The sequence below is a fragment of the Strigops habroptila genome, unplaced genomic scaffold, assembly GCF_004027225.2.
Source record: "Strigops habroptila isolate Jane unplaced genomic scaffold, bStrHab1.2.pri NW_022045628.1_ctg1, whole genome shotgun sequence".
Classification (NCBI taxonomy): domain Eukaryota; kingdom Metazoa; phylum Chordata; class Aves; order Psittaciformes; family Psittacidae; genus Strigops; species Strigops habroptila.
In genome coordinates, this window is record NW_022651105.1 from 134,545 (window position 1) to 153,106 (window position 18,562).

Below are 18,562 nucleotides of genomic sequence, written 5' to 3' on the forward strand. Positions count from 1 at the left end.
CACCCCAAAATGGGGGAATTGATGCCCCAAAAGTGGGAGTTGGCATCAGAAAGGGGGAATTTGCACCAAAAAAGAGAGAATTGGGGCCAAAAAAGAGGGATTTGTAGCCAAAATATGGGAATCACCCCCTTGGTGAGAGGGATCAATCCCTTTGGGGCGTATAAACCCCCTCGGGATGGGGAAAACACCCCCCCCCCCCCAGGAGGGATCAACCCCTTTGTGGGGCTGGAATAGGGTGGGAAGAGGGAATTGCCGCCCCTTGGAGCCGGGATTAAACCCCTCCCGGAGGGAACTCACCCCTCGGGAGGGGTCCCCCCGATCCCAGCACTTCCTATGGGGTGTGGGGGTGCCCTATCGGGGATAACCCCCCAAATCCCATCACTCGCTCCCAAGGGAAGCCCCAACTCCACGCGTTTAATAGGGGGGGCCGGACCCGTCCATGTTGTCCGCATGGTGGGGGGGGTGATGCTCCAGCTCCATTCCCACAATGTGGCATCGCGGGAGCATCTCTTCCAGCAGGATCCGCACCAGCCCCGGGCTGGGCACGGTGAGGCCGCTCACATCCAGGTACCGCAATTCCCTACGGGATAACGGGCAGGGATCTATCCCCGCCGGGCTCCGTCTTCCCCCCCCCCCCCGCGGGCGGTGCAGTTGGTACGGACCGGAAGTGGTGCAGCGTGGCCAAGCCCCGCTCCGTGACGCGGGGGCAGCGCGCGAGCGAGAGCGCGCGCAGGGAGGCGGCGAGCGCGCGCAGGCGCGCCACCGCCCAGTCGTCCACGTGCGCGCAGCCGCACAGCGCCAACTCCTGCAGCCGCGCGAGCGGCACTGCGGGGTCAGGGGGCACAGGGGGGTCACAGGGGGTCATGGGGGGGGCACATGGGGGGTCACATGGGGGGATATGGGGGTCCCAAAGGGGTCCCAGAGGAGGTTATGGGGTTCCATAGGGTGTTATGGGGGTCCCAAAGGGGTCTCATAGGGGTGTATGGGGGCACATAGGGGGATATGGGGGTCCCAGAGGGGTCCCATAGAGGGGTATGGGGTCCCAAAGGGGGTTATGGGGGTCCCAAAGGGGTCACATAGGGGGTTATGGGGTCCCAAAGGGGGTTATGGTGTCCCAAAGGGGTATTGGGGGTCCCATAGGGGGATATGGGGGTCCCATAGGGGTGTTTGGGGTCCCATAGGGAGTTATTGGAGTCACACAGGGGGGTTATGGGGGTCCCAAAGGGGTGTTTGGGGTTCCAGACGGGGTTATGGGGGTTCCATGGGGAGTGTGGGGGTCCCATAGGGGGATATGAGTGTCCCATAGGGGTCCCATAGGGGGGTATGGGGTCCCAGAGGGAGTTACGGGGGTCCCAAAGGGGCCACATAGGGGGGTATGGGGACACATAGGGGGATATGGGGGTCCCAAAGGGGGTTATGATGTCCCATAGGGGTATTGGGGGTCCCAAAGGGGGTTATGGGGGTCCAATAGGGGTATATGGGGGCCCATAGGGGTGTTTGGGGTCCCATAGGGGGTTATTAGAGTCACATACAGGGGTTATGGGGTCCTTTAGAGGGTTGTAGGGGTCCCAAAGGGGGTTATGGGGGCCCCAAAGGGGTCACATAGCAGGGTATGGGGTCCCATAGGGGGATATGGGGGTCCCAAAGCGGGTTATGGTGTCCCATAGGGGTATTGGGGGTCCCATAGGGGGCTATGGGGGTTCCATAGGGGAGTATGGGGGTCCCATGGGAATATATGGGGGTCCCATAGGGGTGTTTGGGGTCCCATAGGGGGTTATGGGGGTGCTATAGGGGGTTATGGGGTCCCATAGGGGTTCCATAGGGGGTTATAGGGGTCCCAAAGGGGGTTATGGGGATCCCATAGGGGTATTGGGTGTCCCATAGGGGGGGTTATGGGGGTCCAATAGGGGTATATGGGGGTCCCACAGGGGGCTATGGGGTCTCTATGGGGCGGGGGGTCGCTATGGGGTGGGGGGTCTCTATGGGGCGGGGGGTCGCTATGGGGCTGTGGGGTCTCTATGGGGCGGGGGGTCGCTATGGGGCTATGGGGTCTCTATGGGGCTATGGGGTCTCTATGGGGCGGGGGGGTCTCTATGGGGCTGTGGGTCTCTATGGGGCTATAGGGTCGCTATGGGGCGGGGGGTCGCTATGGGGCGGGGGGTCTCTATGGGGCTGTGGGTCTCTATGGGGCTGTGGGGTCGCTATGGGGCAGGGGGTCGCTATGGGGCTGTGGGGTCTCTATGGGGCTGTGGGTCTCTATGGGGCTATAGGGTCGCTATGGGGCGGGGGGTCTCTATGGGGCTGTGGGGTCGCTATGGGGCAGGGGGTCGCTATGGGGCTATAGGGTCGCTATGGGGCGGGGGGGTCTCTATGGGGCTGTGGGTCGCTATGGGGCGGGGGTCTCTATGGGGCTGTGGGTCGCTATGGGGCGGGGGGTCGCCATGGGGCGGGGGCTCACGCAGGTTCTCGAGGCCGCTGTAGGTGACGGGGCAGCCGCTGAGGTCGAGGCCCAGCACCGGGACGCCGCGGAGCTGCAGCACCCGCGGGTGCCAGCGCCCCTCGGGCCGCAGCCACCGCTGCTGCCCCTCGTACCTGCGGGGGAGCAGCCTCACGCCCTGCCCCACGCTTATGGGGCACACGCACCCCCCACGTGTGGGGCGGGGCTCACCTGACCCCCCCGCCCAAGGACAGGGTGAAGGCGGCGGCGGCCACGTCGGGCCCATAAGTGTCCCTCAGGTAGACCTGGTTCCTATAGGGGGGAAATGTGGGGCTGCATCAACCCCTATGGCTGTGCCCCACATGTATGGGGCTGCATCAACCCCTATGGCTGTGCCCCACATGTATGGGGCTGCATCAACCCCTATGGCTGTGCCCCACATGTATGGGGCTGCATCAACCCCTATGGCTGTGCCCCACGTGTATGGGGCTGCATCAACCCCTATGGCTGTGCCCCACGTGTATGGGGCTGCATCAACCCCTATGGCTGTGCCCCACATGCATGGGGCTGCGTCAACCCCTATGGCTGTGCCCCACGTGTATGGGGCTGCGTCAACCCCTATGGCTGTGCCCCACATGCATGGGGCTGCGTCAACCCCTATGGCTGTGCCCCACATGCATGGGGCTGCGTCAACCCCTATGGCTGCGCCCCACATGTACGAGGCTGGATCCAAACCCTTCCCTCCCACCCCACATATTGGGGGTCCCCAATCCCCCTGCTTCCCCTGCACCCCATAATTGGAAGGGGTCCCTCCCTAAGCCCCCCCCCCTTCTCCCACCCCACAAGTGTGGGGCTCCCCCTTCCCTACCCATAAGTGGACCGCCCCATAAGTGAGGCCCCCCCATAAGTGATGGACAACCTCCCATCCCGCCCCATAAGTGACACCCGCCCCCCCCCCATAAGTGATGGATCCCCCCCTCCTCGCCCCATTAGCGCCGGACACCCCCCGCGTCCCGCCCCCGCCCCACACGTGTGGGTCCGGCCGCACTCACGCGTTGAGGCGCTGCAGCCGCGCCCGCCGCAGCCGCTCGGCCCAGCCCAGCGCCGCCTCCACGTCGTAGAACGAGCGGCTGAGGCGCTGCAGGAGCCGGGCCCCGGGGCCCTGCGGACACGGGGGGGCACCGGGAAGTGGGGGGGGGGGCACCGGGAAGTGGGGCGGAAATGGGGGGGGGCACCGGGAGAGGGGGGGGCCCCCCCGAGGAACCAGCGTCCCCAAGGGCACGGCTGTAACTCACCGCCCTGGGCGCCGCCATGTTGGAGGTGTCATGTGGTAGCGCCACGTGATGCCGTGCGGACAATGGCACGTGGGCCGGAGGGGCGGCGCTGGGGTGTGCTGGGATGCACTGGGGTGTATTGGGATGTATTGGGATGCACCAGGACAGCACTGGGATGCACTGGGATGTATTGGGATGCACTGGGACAGCGCTGGGATGTATTGGGATGCGCTGGGATCAGCACTGGGATGCATCGGGATCAGCACTGGGATGTATTGGGATGCACCGGGACCAGCACTGGGATGCACTGGGGTTGTGCCCCCCCCACCCCCCATGCTATGGGTCCTATCCCAGCCTCCCCCCCCCCTTATCCCTTCATTGGTGCCTTAAACCCGGATTAACCCCGAACACACCACACACACACACCCCCCCCTCCCCCCGGCTCAGGCTCCATCTGCCCGGGGGGGGACAGGAACCCCCCCATAGAGCCCCCTCCCATAGAACCCCCCCATAGAACCCCCCATAGAACCATCCATGGACCCCCCCCCACGTGCAGGGACTCCCCACACGGAACAGCCCCATTGAGCATCCACCTCTTTCTAGGTAACACCACCCCCCCGTATTTATGGATTAAACCGGATAATCCAGCCTTGGATCCCTTTGGAATTGCCTCCAACTGAGCAGAACCGCCCCCCAGCGCCCCACATCACCCCTCATTCCATAGGGAATGGGGGTTTAAAGGGGCAATGGGATTAAAGGGGCAATGGGGGGGTTAAGGGGGCAATGGGGGGGGTTTTAAAGGCCCCGCCGCTGCTCTCAGCGCCCCGGGACTACAACTCCCAGCAGCCTCCGCGCCCCTTCAGAACACCACCCCTCCCCTTTAACCAATGGCTGCGCACACCGCCTTTGACTGATGCGCCTGTCAGCCAATCGGCGGCCGACGCTCCACGGAAGGCGGGACTAAGGAGACGCGCCTCCTGCGGCCGCGCCCGCGGGGAGGGTTGAACCCGGCGCCAAAAGCCTTAAAGGGGCAGCTCCCGGGAGGGTTTTCCATGAGTTTATTCCATGAGCGGGGATTGCGGGAACGGGGGGGGGGAAGCGGGAAATTCCCGCGGCTGAGCGCGGGGTTCGGCGGCTTCACGCCGGGAGAAGCGGAAAACAGGGATAAAGCCACCGAAAAGAGCGGGAAGAGGGGGCGGGATCAGGGCTGGATCCCGGCGGCAGCGCGGGGGGGTCTGGGATCAACCCGCTGCTTTTGGCTGTTCCCGTCATGGAGCGCTGCGCCGGGAATGGCGCCGGGATCCCGGGAATGGCGCCGGGAATGGCGCGGCGTTAGGCGGGCGGCAGCAGCATGCCGATGGCTCCGGCGATGCGCTGCAGCTTCGCCTCCGTGTCCACGAAACCGTCACCGGCCTGAGGGGAACGGGAACGGGAATGGGAATGGGATACGGGGGGGGAGCAGGGAGAGGGGGCATGGACGGGAACGGGGGGAATGGACGGGAACGGGGGGAATGGATGGGAACGGGGGGAATGGGGGGAATGGGGGAATGGATGGGAATGGGGGGATAGATGGGAATGGGGAGATGGATGGGAATGGGGGGGAATGGATGGGAATGGGGGGAATGGATGGGAATGGGGGGACATGGATGGGAATGGGGGAATGGATGGGAATGGGGGGACATGGATGGGAATGGGGGGAATGGATGGGAATGGGGGGACATGGATGGGAATGGGGGGAATGGATGGGAATGGGGGGATGGATGGGAATGGGGGGAATGGATGGGAATGGGGGGACATGGATGGGAATGGGGGGATGGATGGGAATGGGGGGAATGGATGGGAATTGGGGGAATGGATGGGAATGGGGGGAATGGGGGGGATAGATGGGAATGGGGGGAATGGCAGGACAGGGGGTGCACACACACACACACCCCCCCATGGGGGGTGTCACATGCCGGGGGGGGGGGGCACCCACCTTCTTAGAGTGCACGAGGCTCCCGCCCACCGTCACCTCGAACCATCCCGTCACCTCCCTGGTGCCCTGCCCGCGCTGGGGGCACGGGGGGGGGGGGGGGTCACCCCAAAGTGTGTGTGTGTGAGACCCCCCACGTGTGACCCCCCCCCAATGTGTGACCCCCCCCCCCAAAGTGTGTGACCCCCCCCACGTGTGACCCCCCCAATGTGTGACCCCCCCCAAAGTGTGTGACCCCCCCAATGTGTGACCCCCCCCATGTGTAAGCCCACAATTTGTGTGTGACCCCCTCACGTGTGCCCCCCCATGTGACCTCCCCCATTTGTGCCCCCCATGTGTGACCCCCCCCACCCCAATGTGTGTGTGACCCCCCCAATGTATGTGACCCCCCATGTGTCTGACCCCCCCCATGTGTGTGCCCCCCATGTGTATGACCCCCCCCATGTGACCCCCCCCCCCCCCCCCCAATGTGCCCCCCCTCACCACTTCCAGCCCCCTCGGGAAGCGCCGCTCCAGCTCCCGCTTGAGCTGCAGGAACTGGGAATGGGGGGGGGGGTGTCACCCCGGTGTCATTGGGGGGGGGACACAAAGGGGGGGGGGGGGCACGGGGCTCACCTTGGGCTTGTAGCCTCAGGCACCGCTGTGGGGGGAGTGTCAGTGGGGGGGGGGGCCTGCAAAGGGACACCCCCCCCCCCCCAAAACAGGGACACACAGAGCACAGGGACCCCCCCATAGAGAGCAGGGACCCCCCCTCAATAAATGACCCCCCCAAACACAAGGATCCCCCCCTCAATAAAGGGAACCCCCAAACACAAGCACCCTCCATAGAACAAAGGGACCCCCCTCAATAATGGGACCCCCCCCAAAACAAAGGGACCCCCCCCCAATAAAGGGGCCCCCCAAACACAAGCACCCCCCATAGAACAAAGGGACCCCCCCTCAATAAAGGGACCCCCCCCTCAACACAAGGACCCCCCCAAAACAAAGGGACCCCCCAATGAAGGGACCCCGCAACACAAGAACCCCCCCAAAACAAAGGGACCCCCCAATGAAGGGACCCCCCCCAATAAAGGGACCCCCCAAAACACAAGGACCCCCCATTAAGCCCCCCCCCCCGGTACCAATAGACCACGGTGACGAGGAGCGGCTCGTCCATGGCGGCGACTGCGCATGCGCGGGGCTGGCCCCGCCCCCGGGCTGCAGCGAGGCCCCGCCCCCTGCGGCAGCACGGGGGAGACCAGTGACACCCCCCCCCAGTGTGACCTCTGACCCCCCAGTGAGACCAGTGACCCCCAGTGCACCCCAATGCACCCCAAATGCACTCCAATGCACCCCAAATACACCCCAATGCACCCTAATGCACCCCAATGCACCCCAATGTACCCTAATGCACCCCAATGCACCCCAAATACACCCCAATGCACCCCAATGCACCCCAAATACACCCCAATGCACCCCAATTCACCCCAAATACACCCCAATGCACCCCAATGCACCCCAAATACACCACAATGCACCCCAAATACACCTCAATGCACCCCAAATACAACCCAATGCACCCCAATGCACCCCAATTCACCCCAAATACACCCCAATGCACCCCAGTGCCCCCCAATGCACCCCAGTGCACCCCAAATGCACCCCAATGCACCCCAAATACACCCCAATGCACCCCAAATTCACCCCTGTGCCCCCAATGCACCCCAATACACCCCAATGCACCCCAAATACACCCCAGTGCACCCCAAATGCACCCCAGTGCACCCCAAATACACCCCAATGCACCCCAATGTACCCCAATGCACCCCAAATACACCCCAATGCACCCTAAATTCACCCCAATGTACCCCAAATACACCTCAATGTATCCCAATGCACCCCAAATACACCCCAATGTACCCCAGTGTACCCCAAATACACCCCAATGCAGGTGAGCCCCCCCCCCCCGGGACACAATGGTACCGCCTAGGGGCAGACCCTGCCCATGGGGAGGCAGCGGGACCAACACACCCCGGGGGGGGGGGGGGGGGGGCACAAATGGACGCTCCCATTGTCACACCCCCCTTGTTGTTATCCCCCCCAATGTGTGTGTGTCCGTGTCCGTCCCCCCCCCCCGATAATGGGGACAGCCCATGGGGGGGGTGGTCCCGGGGGGGGGGCACTGGTTTGCATTGGGGAGGCTCAGGGAGGGGGAGATGGGGCCCGTGTGCCCCAGCAGCGCTATGGGGGGGACATGGGGGGGACACCCCATTGTGGCTGGGGGGGGGGCCGGGGCCAGCTCGGACCCACATGTGTGGGGCCTGCGCTGAGCGCCTGTGTGCGGGTGCCCCACATGTGTGCGCAGGGACATGTGGGGCACGCGTGTGCGGAGACATGTGGGGCACGTGTGTGAGGGGACATGTGGGGCACGCGTGTGCAGGTAGGACCCACACATACAGGTAGGACCCATGTGTTTTGGTCCAGCTAGGACCCACATACCCAGGTAGGACCCACATCTATAGGTAGGACCCCACACACCCTGCCCCATGCCCCCCGCCCCATGGCAGCGGTGCCGGGTCTGCAGCAGCCCCATTGCCGCCTGCCCCACTGCGGCAGGATGGTGCTGACGGTGGCCAATGGGGTCAATGGGGGCTATGGGGGTAATGGGGCCACCATGTGTGGGGACAGAGGTGGTGGCACCCACAAGGCCACAGGCCAGTGAGTCAGCCTATGTGTGAGTGCGCTATGGGGCAGGTGAGTGCGCTATGGGGCAGGTGAGTGCACTATGGGGTGAGTGAGCGCCCCACAGGGTTGTGTTGCCATGAGGATCTACGGGGTGTCCGCCATGGGGCAGAGCATCAAGGACTCAGTGCAGTGAGTCACCTGTGTGAGACCTTCGGTGGGTTGTGCCTCCATGGGGCTGTGTCTCCATGGGGTTCTATGGGGCCCAGGGGTTCTATGGGGTCCACCATGATGAAGAGCATCAAGAAGGAGCAGGCAGGACCTCACCATGGGGCTGTGCGAGCTCCATGGGGCTGCGTCCCCATGGGGCTGTACCTCCATGGGGCTGTGCGAGCTCCATGGGGCTGCGTCCCCATGGGGCTGTACCTCCATGGGGCTGTGTGAGCTCCATGGGGCTGTATCTCCATGGGGCTGTGTGAGCTCTATGGGGCTGCCCCCCATGGGGTTCTATGGACGTCCACCATTGGTGAAGAGCATCAAGAAGGACCCAGTCCAGTGAATCGGCCTCTGAGTGAGTGAGCTCCATGGGGCAGGGAGCTCCCTATGGGGCGGGGGAGCTCCCTATGGGGCAGGGGGAGCTCCATGGGGCTGGGGGAGCTCCATAGGGCAGGGGAGCTCCCTATGGGGCTGGGGGAGCTCCATGGGGCAGGGGGAGCTCCATAGGGCAGGGGAGCTCCCTATGGGGCTGGGGGAGCTCCATGGGGCAGGGGGAGCTCCATAGGGCAGGGGAGCTCCCTATGGGGCTGGGGGAGCTCCCTATGGGGCTGGGGGAGCTCCATGGGGCTGTGTCCCCCCCACGGTACAACAGGACCTGCACCCAATGGCCTCGGGGGGGGGGGACCCACAACCGGGGGGGGACCCAATGGGGGGGTCCGGGCGCATCCATTTAATGGGGGGGTTTAACTGGGCCCCCCACGTGCCCCCCCCCGTGTCCCCCCCATGTGCCCCACATGTGCCCCCCACCCCGTGTCCCCCACCCCGTGTCCCCCCCCAGGACCCAGCGGGAGCAGCCGTGGGGCCAAAGCGTTTATTGGGTCGATGCATCCGCCGGGATCCACGTTACAGCCTGGAACAGAGAACAGGGGTCAGGGGGGCCTGACCCACACTTGTGGGGCCCAGACCCACACCGAGGGGATGGGGGGGGGCCCAGACCCACACTTATGGGGCGGGGGATGGGCCCAGACCCACACTTAGGGAGCTCAGACCCACACTTATTGGGGGATTGAAGTCTGACCCACACTTAGGGGGCTCAGACCCACACCTAGGGGGCGGGAGGGGGCCTGACCCACACTTATGAGGCCCAGACTCACACTTAGGGGGCAGGCGGGGGCCAGACCCACACTTAGGGGGCCCTGACCCACACTTAGGGGGCAGGGAGGGGCCCAGACCCACACTTAGGGGACAAGGAGGGGCCCAGACCTACACTTAGGGGGCTCAGACCCACACTTAGGGGGCAGGGAGAGGCCCAGACTCACACTTAGGGGGCAGGAGGGGGCCAGACCCACACTTAGGGGGCCCTGACCCACACTTAGGGGGCAGGGAGGGGCCCAGACCCACACTTAGGGGGCAAGGAGGGGCCCAGACCTACACTTAGGGGGCTCAGACCCACACTTAGGGGGCACGGAGGGGCCCAGACCCACACTTAGGGGGCCCAGACCCACACTTAGGGGGCAGGTAGGGGCCCAGACCCACACTTAGGGGGCAAGGAGGGGCCCAGACCCACACTTAGGGGCCCAGACCCACACTTAGGGGGCCCAGACCCACACTTAGGGGGCAGGTAGGGGCCCAGACCCACACTTAGGGGGCAAGGAGGGGCCCAGACCCACACTTAGGGGGCCCAGACCCACACTTAGGGGGCCCAGACCCACACTTAGGGGGCAAGGAGGGGCCCAGACCCACACTTAGGGGGCCCAGACCCACACTTAGGGGGCCCAGACCCACACTTAGGGGGCAAGGAGGGGCCCAAACCCACACTTAGGGGGCTCAGACCCACACTTAGGGGGCAGGGGGGGTCACACTCACGTCACGGCTCGGAACGCTCTCTTCTCCACGTACTTGACGCGATACCTGCGCTTGAACCTGGCAAAAGGGGGGGGGTCCAGAGTCACCCCCATCGCCCCACACGTGTGGGGCAGGACTCCCCCCCCCCCCCCCGCCCCCTTACTTGGCTCTTTCCCTTGGCTCGATCATGTTCCGCTTCTGGAAGCTCTTGAAGCGGTCCCGCAGGATGCTGCCCTCGGGCTGGGAATGGGGGGACAGGGCTGGGAATGGGGCGGAAAAGGGGGGACCCCCCCCCCCCCCAGCTTTTGGGGGGCTCCGGAGCCCCCCAGGGACGAGCGCCCTCAGCACCCAAGGCCCCGCCGCTCGCTGGGGCCTCGGGACCCCCAAAGCCTTCACATTCCCGGCGGGAATCCTCGTAGCGCAAGGATGGGTCTCATCAGGGGGCGCCCCCCCCCCCCCCCCGCCCCCCAAAATGGGGGGGACCCCCCCAAAGGAGCCCCCCCAAAGGGGAACTGACCTTCAGCGCCCGCAGCGACTCGGGGAGCTCGTGGCTGAGCTGCACGTCCAGAGCCGGCTCCTCGTACCTGGGGGGGACCCCGAGTTCAGCCCAGTGCACCCCGGTGCACCCCAATGTACCCCAGTGCACCCCCAATGTACCCCAGTGCACCCCAATGTACCCCAATGCACCCCCAATGCACCCCCAGTGCACCCCAATGTACCCCAATGCACCCCCAATGTACCCCAGTGCACCCCAATGTACCCCAATGCACCCCAATGCACCCCAAATATACCCCAATGCACCCCAGTGCACCCCAGTGCACCCCAATGTACCCCAGTGCACCCCCAATGTACCCCAGTGCACCGCAGTGCACCCCAAATACACCCCAATGCACCCCAATGCACCCCAGTGCACCCCAAATACACACCAATGCACCCCCAGTGCACCCCAATGTACCCCCAATGTACCCCAGTGCACCCCAATGCACCCCAATGTACCCCCAATGCACCCCAATGTACCCCAGTGCACCCCCAATGCACCCCAATTACACCCCAATGCACCCCAAATACACCCCAATGTACCCCAATGCACCTCAATGCACCCCCAATGCACCCCAATGTACCCCAATGCACCCCAAATACACCCCAATGTACCTCAAATACACCCCAATGCACTCCAATGTACCCCAATACACCCCAATGTACCCAAACTCACCTCAATGCACCCCAAATCCAGCCCAATGCACCCCAACCCCCCCGAAATCCCCCCTTTGCACCCCAAACCCCCCCAATGCCTCCCAAAATCCCCCCAGACCCCTCTTTGCACCCCGGACCCCACCAGTGCCCCCAAGACACCCCAAATCTGCCCCAAGGAACCCCGGGAGCGCCCCAAATCTCCCCCAAGTCCCCCCCCCCCTTACACCCCATCACCCGCCTTGGCCCCGCCCTCCCCTTTAGCCCCGCCCCTCCCTTCCTTAGCCCCGCCCTCTCCCTTAGCCCCCTCCCCCTTTAGCCCCGCCCTCCCCTTTAGTCCCTCCCTACCCCCGTTAGCCCCGCCCATCTCTCTAGCCCCGCCTTCCCCTCTTTAGCCCCTCCCTACTCCCATTAGCCCCGCCTATCCCTCCATGGTCCCGCCCTTCTCTCTTTAGCCCCTCCCTCCTCCCTACAGCCCCTCTTCCCTCTAGCCCCGCCCTCTACCTTAGCCCCTCCCTCTCCCCTTTAGCCCCGCCCACCCCTCTTTAGTCCCTCCCTAACCCGTTAGCCCCGCCTTCCCCTCTTTAGCCCCTCCCTACTCCATTAGCCCCGCCCCTCCCTCCATGGCCCCGCCCTCCTCTCTTTAGCCCCGCCCTCCTCCCTATGCCCCCACCCCTCTTTATCCCCTTCCCTCTTTAGCCACGCCCTCCCATTGACCCCACTCTTCTCTTTAGCCCCTCCCACCCCTCTATAGCCCCGCCCCTCCCCTCTTTAGCCTCCCCTCTCCCTATGGCCCCTCCCCTCTTTAGCCACGCCCTCCCATTGACCCCGCCCCTCTCTTTAGCCCCCCACCCCTCTATAGCCCCTCACCCTCTTTGGCCCCTCCCCCTTTAGCTCCGCCCCCTTTAACCCCTCCCTCCCCTCTTTAGCCCCGCCCCTCTCTTTACCCCCTCCCGCCCCTCTATGGCCCCTCCCTCCCCTTTACCCCCTCCCTCCTCTTTATCCCCTCCCCTCTTTATCCCCTTCCCTTTATCCCCTCCCTCCCCTCTTTAGCCCCGCCCCTCTCTTTACCCCCTCCCTCCCCTCTATGGCCCCATGCTCTCCTCTTTAGCCCCTCCCTCCCCTTTAGCCCCTCCCCTCCCCTCTAGCCCCGCCCCTCCCGTTAGCCCCGCCCCGCGCACCGCCGCGGCCCGAGGCGCCGCACGCGCCGGGCCCGCGCCTCCTCCCGCCGCTGGCGCCGCCGCCGCAGCTCCGCGTCCCGCAGCGCCACCTGCCGGCGGAGCGCGCGCAGCCGGAACAGCCCCTGCCGTGCGCGCCGCGCCGCCGCCTCCCGCCGCTGCCGCTGCGCCTGCGGGGGGGGGAGCACGGAACAGCCGCTGGGACAGCGCGTCCCATTGACACCCCCCCTGTCTCCATTGACACCACCGGGTCCTATTGACCCCCCCGGTCCCCACTGACACCCCCGGGTCCCATTGACACCCCTTGTCCCCATTGACACTCCCGGGTCCCATTGACACCCCTGGGTCCCCACTGACACCCCCGGGTCCTATTGACATCCCCGGGTCCCACTGACACCCCCTGTCCCCATCGACACCCCGTGTCCCCATCGACACCCCCGTATCCCATCGACACCCCCGTATCCCATCCACATCCCTGTATCCCCATTAACACCCTCGTATCCCATCGACATCCCCGTATCCCATTGACTTTCCTGTATCCCAATTGACACCCCCTGTCCCCATTGACACCCTCATGCCCCATCGACATCTCTGTGTCCCCACTGACATCCCTGTATCCCATCGACACCTCATGTCCCATCGACACCCCCGTATCCCATCGACATGCCCCGTATCCCATCGACACCCCCGTATCCCATCGACATGCCCCGTATCCCATCGACACCCCCGTATCCCATCGACAGCCCCGTATCCCATCGACACCCCCGTGTCCCATCGACGCCCCTGTATCCCATTGACACCCCTATGTCCCATTGACACCCCTGCGCCCCATCAACATCCCTGTGTCCCATTGACACCCCTGCGTCCCCATTGACACCCCATGTCCCATCGACACCCCGGTGTCCCGCTGTCCCAGCGGCATTCCCGCCCTCCTGCCGGCCCGTGCGCACCAGCGCTCGCGCCTCCCTCTCCCGGCGCCGCTGCCGCTCCGTCTTCTTCCCGCTTTGGCCCTTCCGAGCTGCCCGGGGCCCCGCTTCCTGCTCCTGCTGCTCCTGCTCCTGCTCCTCCTGCTCCTCCTCCAGCAGCCCCTCGCACTGCTCCTGGAACACCGACTCCTGCAGGAGGAGAGCCCAGACGGGATGCGGGGGGGCACTCACGGGGGGGGCACTCATGGGGGTGGGAAGCGGGGGGGGGCAATAACGGGGGGGGGGATGCGGGATGCGGGGGGGGCACTCACGGGGATGGGAAGCAGGGGGGGATGCGGGGGGGGCACTCACGGGGGGGGATGCGGGATGCGGGGGGGGCACTCACGGGGGGGGGCACTCACGGGGGTGGGAAGCGGGGGGGGGCAATAACGGGGGGGGGATGCGGGATGCGGGGGGGCCATTCACGGGGGTGGGAAGCGGGGGGGGGATGCGGGATGCGGGGGGGCACTCACGGGGGTGGGAAGCGGGGGGGGATGCAGGATGCGGGGGGGGCACTCACGGGGGTGGGAAGTGGGGGGGGATGCGGGATGCGGGGGGGGCACTCACGGGGGTGGGAAGCGGGGGGGGATGCGGGATGCGGGGGGGGGCACTCATGGGGATGGGAAGCGGGGGGGGACGCGGGGGGGGCACTCACGGGGGGGGATGCGGGATGCGGGGGGGGCCCTCACGGGGGGGGCACTCACGGGGGTGGGAAGCGGGGGGGGATGCAGGATGCGGGGGGGGCACTCACGGGGGTGGGAAGCGGGGGGGGATGCGGGATGCGGGGGGGGGCACTCATGGGGATGGGAAGCGGGGGGGGATGCGGGGGGGGCACTCACAGGGGGGGATGCGGGATGCGGGGGGGGCACTCACGGGGGGGGCACTCACGGGGGTGGGAAGCGGGGGGGGATGCGGGATGTGGGGGGGGGCACCCACGGGGGTGGGAAGCGGGGGGGGGATGGGGGGGGCACTCACGGGGGTGGGAAGCGGGATGCGGGGGGGGGATGGGGGGGGCACTCACGGGGGTGGGAAGCGGGATGCGGGGGGGGGAAGCGGGGGGGGGCACTCACGGGGGTGGGAAGCGGGATTCCCTCCGGGATCCGCAGCTGCCGCTCCAGCTTTTCCGCTTCCCGCTGCTTCTTCAACTCGTCCTCGTGCGCCCGCAGCAGCAGCGCCTGCGGGGGGGCCGTCACCACATGGGGGGGCCCAGGCACCCCCGGGGAGGTCTATTCACCCAATAGTGGGGGGGTGCCAGTAACCCCAATGGGGGGGGGGTCCCATTCATCCCAGTGTAGGAGGGTCCCATTCACCCCCATAGGGGGTCCCATTCACCCCAATGTAGGAGGGTCCCATTCACCCCATGGGGGGTCCCATTCACCCCAATGTGGGGGGTCCCATTCACCCCATGGGGGGAGCCCAGTCACAGCAATGTGGAGGGGTCCTATTCACCCCCATGTGGGGGGGTCCTATTCAACCCAATGGGGGGGTCCCATTGACCACAATGTGGGGTCCCATTCACCCCATGTAGGGGCGTCTCATTTACCCAATGGGGGGGTCTCATTCACCCCAATGTAGGAGGGTCCCATCCACCCCAATGGGGGGGGTCCCATTCACCCCTATGGGGGGGGTCCCATTCACCCCCATGTGGGGGGGTCCCATTCACCACAATGTGGGGGGGTCCCGGTGCCCCTCAGACCTGGTGCTCCCCGAAGGCCGGGTTATAGGAGCCGCCGCCGTCGATGACCTCCAGAGCCGGGACCGACGGGAGCGGCTGCAGCCGGGGGGGGCGCTGGGATTGGGGGTCAGCGGGGGTCAGGGGGAGCCGAAGCCCAAACCCACCCTTGAACCCCCTTAAACCCTCCCTTAAACCCCCTTAAGCCCCCCCCCTTGAACCCTCTTAAGCACCCCAAAACCCCCCTTAGCCCCCCAACCCCCCCTTAAAGCCCTTTAACTCCCCCCTTAAACCTCTTTAATCCCCCCAAACCCCCTTAAACACCCCAAACCCCTCCTTAAACCCCCCCTGAACCCCCTTACACCCCCCTTTGGACCCCCAAACCCTCCTTAAACACCCCAACCCCTCCTCATACCCCTCTTGAACCCCCCAGAACCCCCTTTGAACCCCTCTTAAAGCCCCCAAACCCCCCTTAACCCCCTAAACCACCCCATCAAACCTCCAAACCCCCCCTTGGACCTCCTTAAACCCCCAAAACTCCCCTTAAACCCTCCCATTGAACCCCAAACCCCCCCGCTGAACCCCCTTAAACCCCCAAAACTCCCCTTAAACCCCCCCATTGAACCCCAAACCCCCCCTTGGACCCCCTTAAACCCCCAAAACTTCCCTTAAACCCCCCCACTGAACCCCAAACCCCCCCTTGAACCCCCTTAAACCCCCAAAACTCCCTTTAAACCCCCCAACATCCCCTTTAAACTCCTTGAACCCCCCTTGAATCCCCCCTTAAACCCTCCCAACCCGCATTGAACCCCCCCAAACCCCCTCTTTGAGCCCCCCCAACCCTCACCTTGACCTTGAGCTTCTTGGTCTGCTGCAGGAACCACTGGTCCTGCCCCACCAGCGCCTGCTCCAGGGGGTCTGGGGGGGGGGCCACAACATGGTTCGACCCCTCCAGACCCCCTTTTGCCCCCCCCAACCCCCCCCCTTGCCCCCCATCACTTACTCTGGGCCCCCCATAGGTCGTAGAAGGCCCTGTCGGGGTCCGAGCGCCCCCTCTCCCGGCGGGGGGGGGCGGCGCTGTCCCGGCACAGCCGGTGGCGCCGGCGCCGCTCCCCCCGCGGGAACAGCCCCTTCTCCGCCTGCTCGGCCCAGGATTCCCGGCGGCGCCTCCGGCGGCGCGAGCTGGGAAACTGCCGGGCGAGAACGCTGGGAACGGGGGGTTAGGGATGGGGCAGGGATGGGGCAGGGATGGGGCAGGGAATGGGGCAGGGATGGGGCAGGGATGGGGCAGGGAATGGGGCAGGGAATGGGGCAGGGATGGGGCAGGGATGGGGCAGGGAATGGGGCAGGGATGGGGCAGGGATGGGGCAGGGAACAGGGATGGGGCAGGGAATGGGGCAGGGATGGGGCAGGGAATGGGGCAGGGATGGGGCAGGGATGGGGCAGGGAATGGGGCAGGGAATGGGGCAGGGAATGGGGCAGGGAATGGGGCAGGGATGGGGCAGGGAATGGGGCAGGGAATGGGGCAGGGAATGGGGCAGGGATGGGGCAGGGAATGGGGCAGGGAATGGGGCAGGGATGGGGCAGGGAATGGGGCAGGGATGGGGCAGGGAATGGGGCAGGGAACAGGGATGGGGCAGGGAATGGGGCAGGGAACAGGGATGGGGCAGGGAATGGGGCAGGGATGGGGCAGGGAATGGGGATCCCCCCCCATCTCCTCACTGTTTGGGCGCCGGCACTTTGGAGCGCGACTGGAGCACCAGGTCCACATGGAGCGGCTTCACCTCGGCCTGGGGGGGCAGGCGCCGGCCTGGGGGGGGCGCCTCAAAGTGAGGGGGGGCCGGACCCCCAAACGGGCAGGGGGCCGGGCCCCCCCCGACCCTCACCCTTGTCCTTGGCGGCGTTCCCGGTGTCCATGAAGAAGAGCCCCTCGTCCGGCTGCTCCGAGATGAGGCCCCTAAAGGGGGGGAGCCCAAAATGTACCCCCAAAACCCCCTCTGAGCCCCCCCAAAGCCCCTCTGGGACCCCCCAAAACCCCTCTGGGACCCCCCAAAACCCCTCTGGGACCCCCCCAAATCCCTTTGAGCCCCCTCAAAATCCCTTTGGGACCCTCCCAAAACTCCTTTGAAGCCCCCAAACCCCCTCTGAGCCCCCCCAAACCCCCTCCTGTTCCCCCCAAACCCCCTTTGGGACCCCCCAAAGCCCTTCTGAGACCCTCAAAACGACTTTGGGACCCCCAAAACCCCTTTGAGCCGCCCCCAAACCCCTTTGAGACCCCCCCAAATCCCTTTGAGCCCCCTCAAAATCCCTTTAGTCCCCCCCAAACCCCCTTTGGCACCCCACAAAGCCCCTCTGAGACCCCCAATACCCCTTTTGGGACCCCCTAAAGCCTCTCTGAGCCCCCCAAACCCCTTTGGGACCCCCGCAAATCTCTTTGAGCCCCCCCAAACCCCTTTAGTCCCCCCAAACCCCTTCGAGCCCCCCCAAACCCCTTTAGTCCCCCCAAACCCCTTCGAGCCCCCCCAAACCCCTTTAGTCCCCCCCAAACCCCCTTCGAACCCCCCCAAACCCCTTTAGTCCCCCCCAAAACCCCTTTAGTCCCCCCCAAACCCCTTTAGTCCCCCCCAAATCCCCTTTAGTCCCCCCCAAACCCCTTCGATCCCCCCCAAATCCCCTCTGATCCCCTCACCCCGCGGTCCGCTGCTGCAGCGCCACATCTTCGAGGAAGTCGGCGATTTCGCGGCCCAGGCGCGCCTCGGGGCCGGACAGACGCTTCCAGCCCTTCTTGCGGTTGCGGGGCCCGCGGGAGCGGCGCCGGGCGGCGGCGGCGGCGCCGGGATCCCGGGAGCCGGGGCCCAGGCCCAGGAACGACGCGGAGACCGCGGCCGCCGCCATCTTGGAAAGGACGGCCACGCTCCGGAGCACGCCGGAAGAGAAGGGAAGCCACTTCCGGCCGCCCTGTGGAGGACGCCATCTTGGGAAGGGTGGGTGTGATGGGAGGCGCCATCTTGGGAAGGACGATGTTCAGCTTGGGGGGGGGCGGCTCCAGATGTGACCCCCTCTTCCCTTTTGCACATCAACGCCCCCCCATATCACCCCCTTGCACACTCGCTCCTTGCACACTCACTCCTTGCACACTCACAGTCACCTC

General features: G+C 65.7%; 3 protein-coding genes across 3 annotated transcripts; all 3 read right to left on the reverse strand.

Annotated features, from left to right (window-relative positions):
* Positions 1-388: 388 nt before the first annotated feature.
* DMAC2 (distal membrane arm assembly complex 2) lies at positions 389-3,787 on the reverse strand. The gene is made up of 6 exons (XM_030475011.1): positions 3,733-3,787; positions 3,490-3,599; positions 2,669-2,749; positions 2,459-2,592; positions 663-825; positions 389-580 (listed from the first exon to the last, which is right to left on the reverse strand). Exons 1-6 carry the CDS (start codon positions 3,748-3,750, stop codon positions 415-417), a joined length of 672 nt encoding a protein of 223 aa, XP_030330871.1. The 5' UTR covers positions 3,751-3,787; the 3' UTR covers positions 389-414.
* A 965-nt stretch (positions 3,788-4,752) lies between these two features.
* On the reverse strand, positions 4,753-6,910 carry LOC115603262 (selenoprotein W-like). The gene is made up of 5 exons (XM_030475014.2): positions 6,805-6,910; positions 6,299-6,323; positions 6,167-6,220; positions 5,687-5,761; positions 4,753-5,124 (listed from the first exon to the last, which is right to left on the reverse strand). Exons 1-5 carry the CDS (start codon positions 6,837-6,839, stop codon positions 5,044-5,046), a joined length of 270 nt encoding a protein of 89 aa, XP_030330874.1. The 5' UTR covers positions 6,840-6,910; the 3' UTR covers positions 4,753-5,043.
* A 2,505-nt stretch (positions 6,911-9,415) lies between these two features.
* NOP53 (NOP53 ribosome biogenesis factor) lies at positions 9,416-18,329 on the reverse strand. Its single transcript, XM_030475015.1, has 13 exons — positions 18,101-18,329; positions 17,298-17,368; positions 17,134-17,221; positions 16,415-16,617; positions 16,259-16,329; positions 15,436-15,528; positions 14,810-14,914; positions 13,725-13,889; positions 12,778-12,944; positions 10,923-10,989; positions 10,569-10,645; positions 10,427-10,483; positions 9,416-9,470 (listed from the first exon to the last, which is right to left on the reverse strand). The coding sequence occupies exons 1-13, from the start codon at positions 18,304-18,306 to the stop codon at positions 9,464-9,466; spliced, it is 1,377 nt and encodes a 458-aa protein (XP_030330875.1). The 5' UTR covers positions 18,307-18,329; the 3' UTR covers positions 9,416-9,463.
* Positions 18,330-18,562: the final 233 nt, after the last annotated feature.

Coding starts and splice junctions, on each gene's coding strand:
- DMAC2 (XM_030475011.1), bottom strand. Junction 2,750..3,489: donor CGGCTGCAGCGCCTCAACGC/GTGAGTGCGGCC, acceptor TCCCCCCTATAG/GAACCAGGTCTACCTGAGGG. Junction 826..2,458: donor CAGCGGCCTCGAGAACCTGC/GTGAGCCCCCGC, acceptor CTGACCCCGCAG/TGCCGCTCGCGCGGCTGCAG.
- NOP53 (XM_030475015.1), bottom strand. CDS start 18,306: ATGGCGGCGGCCGCGGTCTCCGCGTCGTTCCTGGGCCTGGGCCCCGGC. Junction 17,222..17,297: donor GAACGCCGCCAAGGACAAGG/GTGAGGGTCGGG, acceptor CGCCCCCCCCAG/GCCGGCGCCTGCCCCCCCAG. Junction 12,945..13,724: donor AGAGGGAGGCGCGAGCGCTG/GTGCGCACGGGC, acceptor CCCCCCCCGCAG/GCGCAGCGGCAGCGGCGGGA.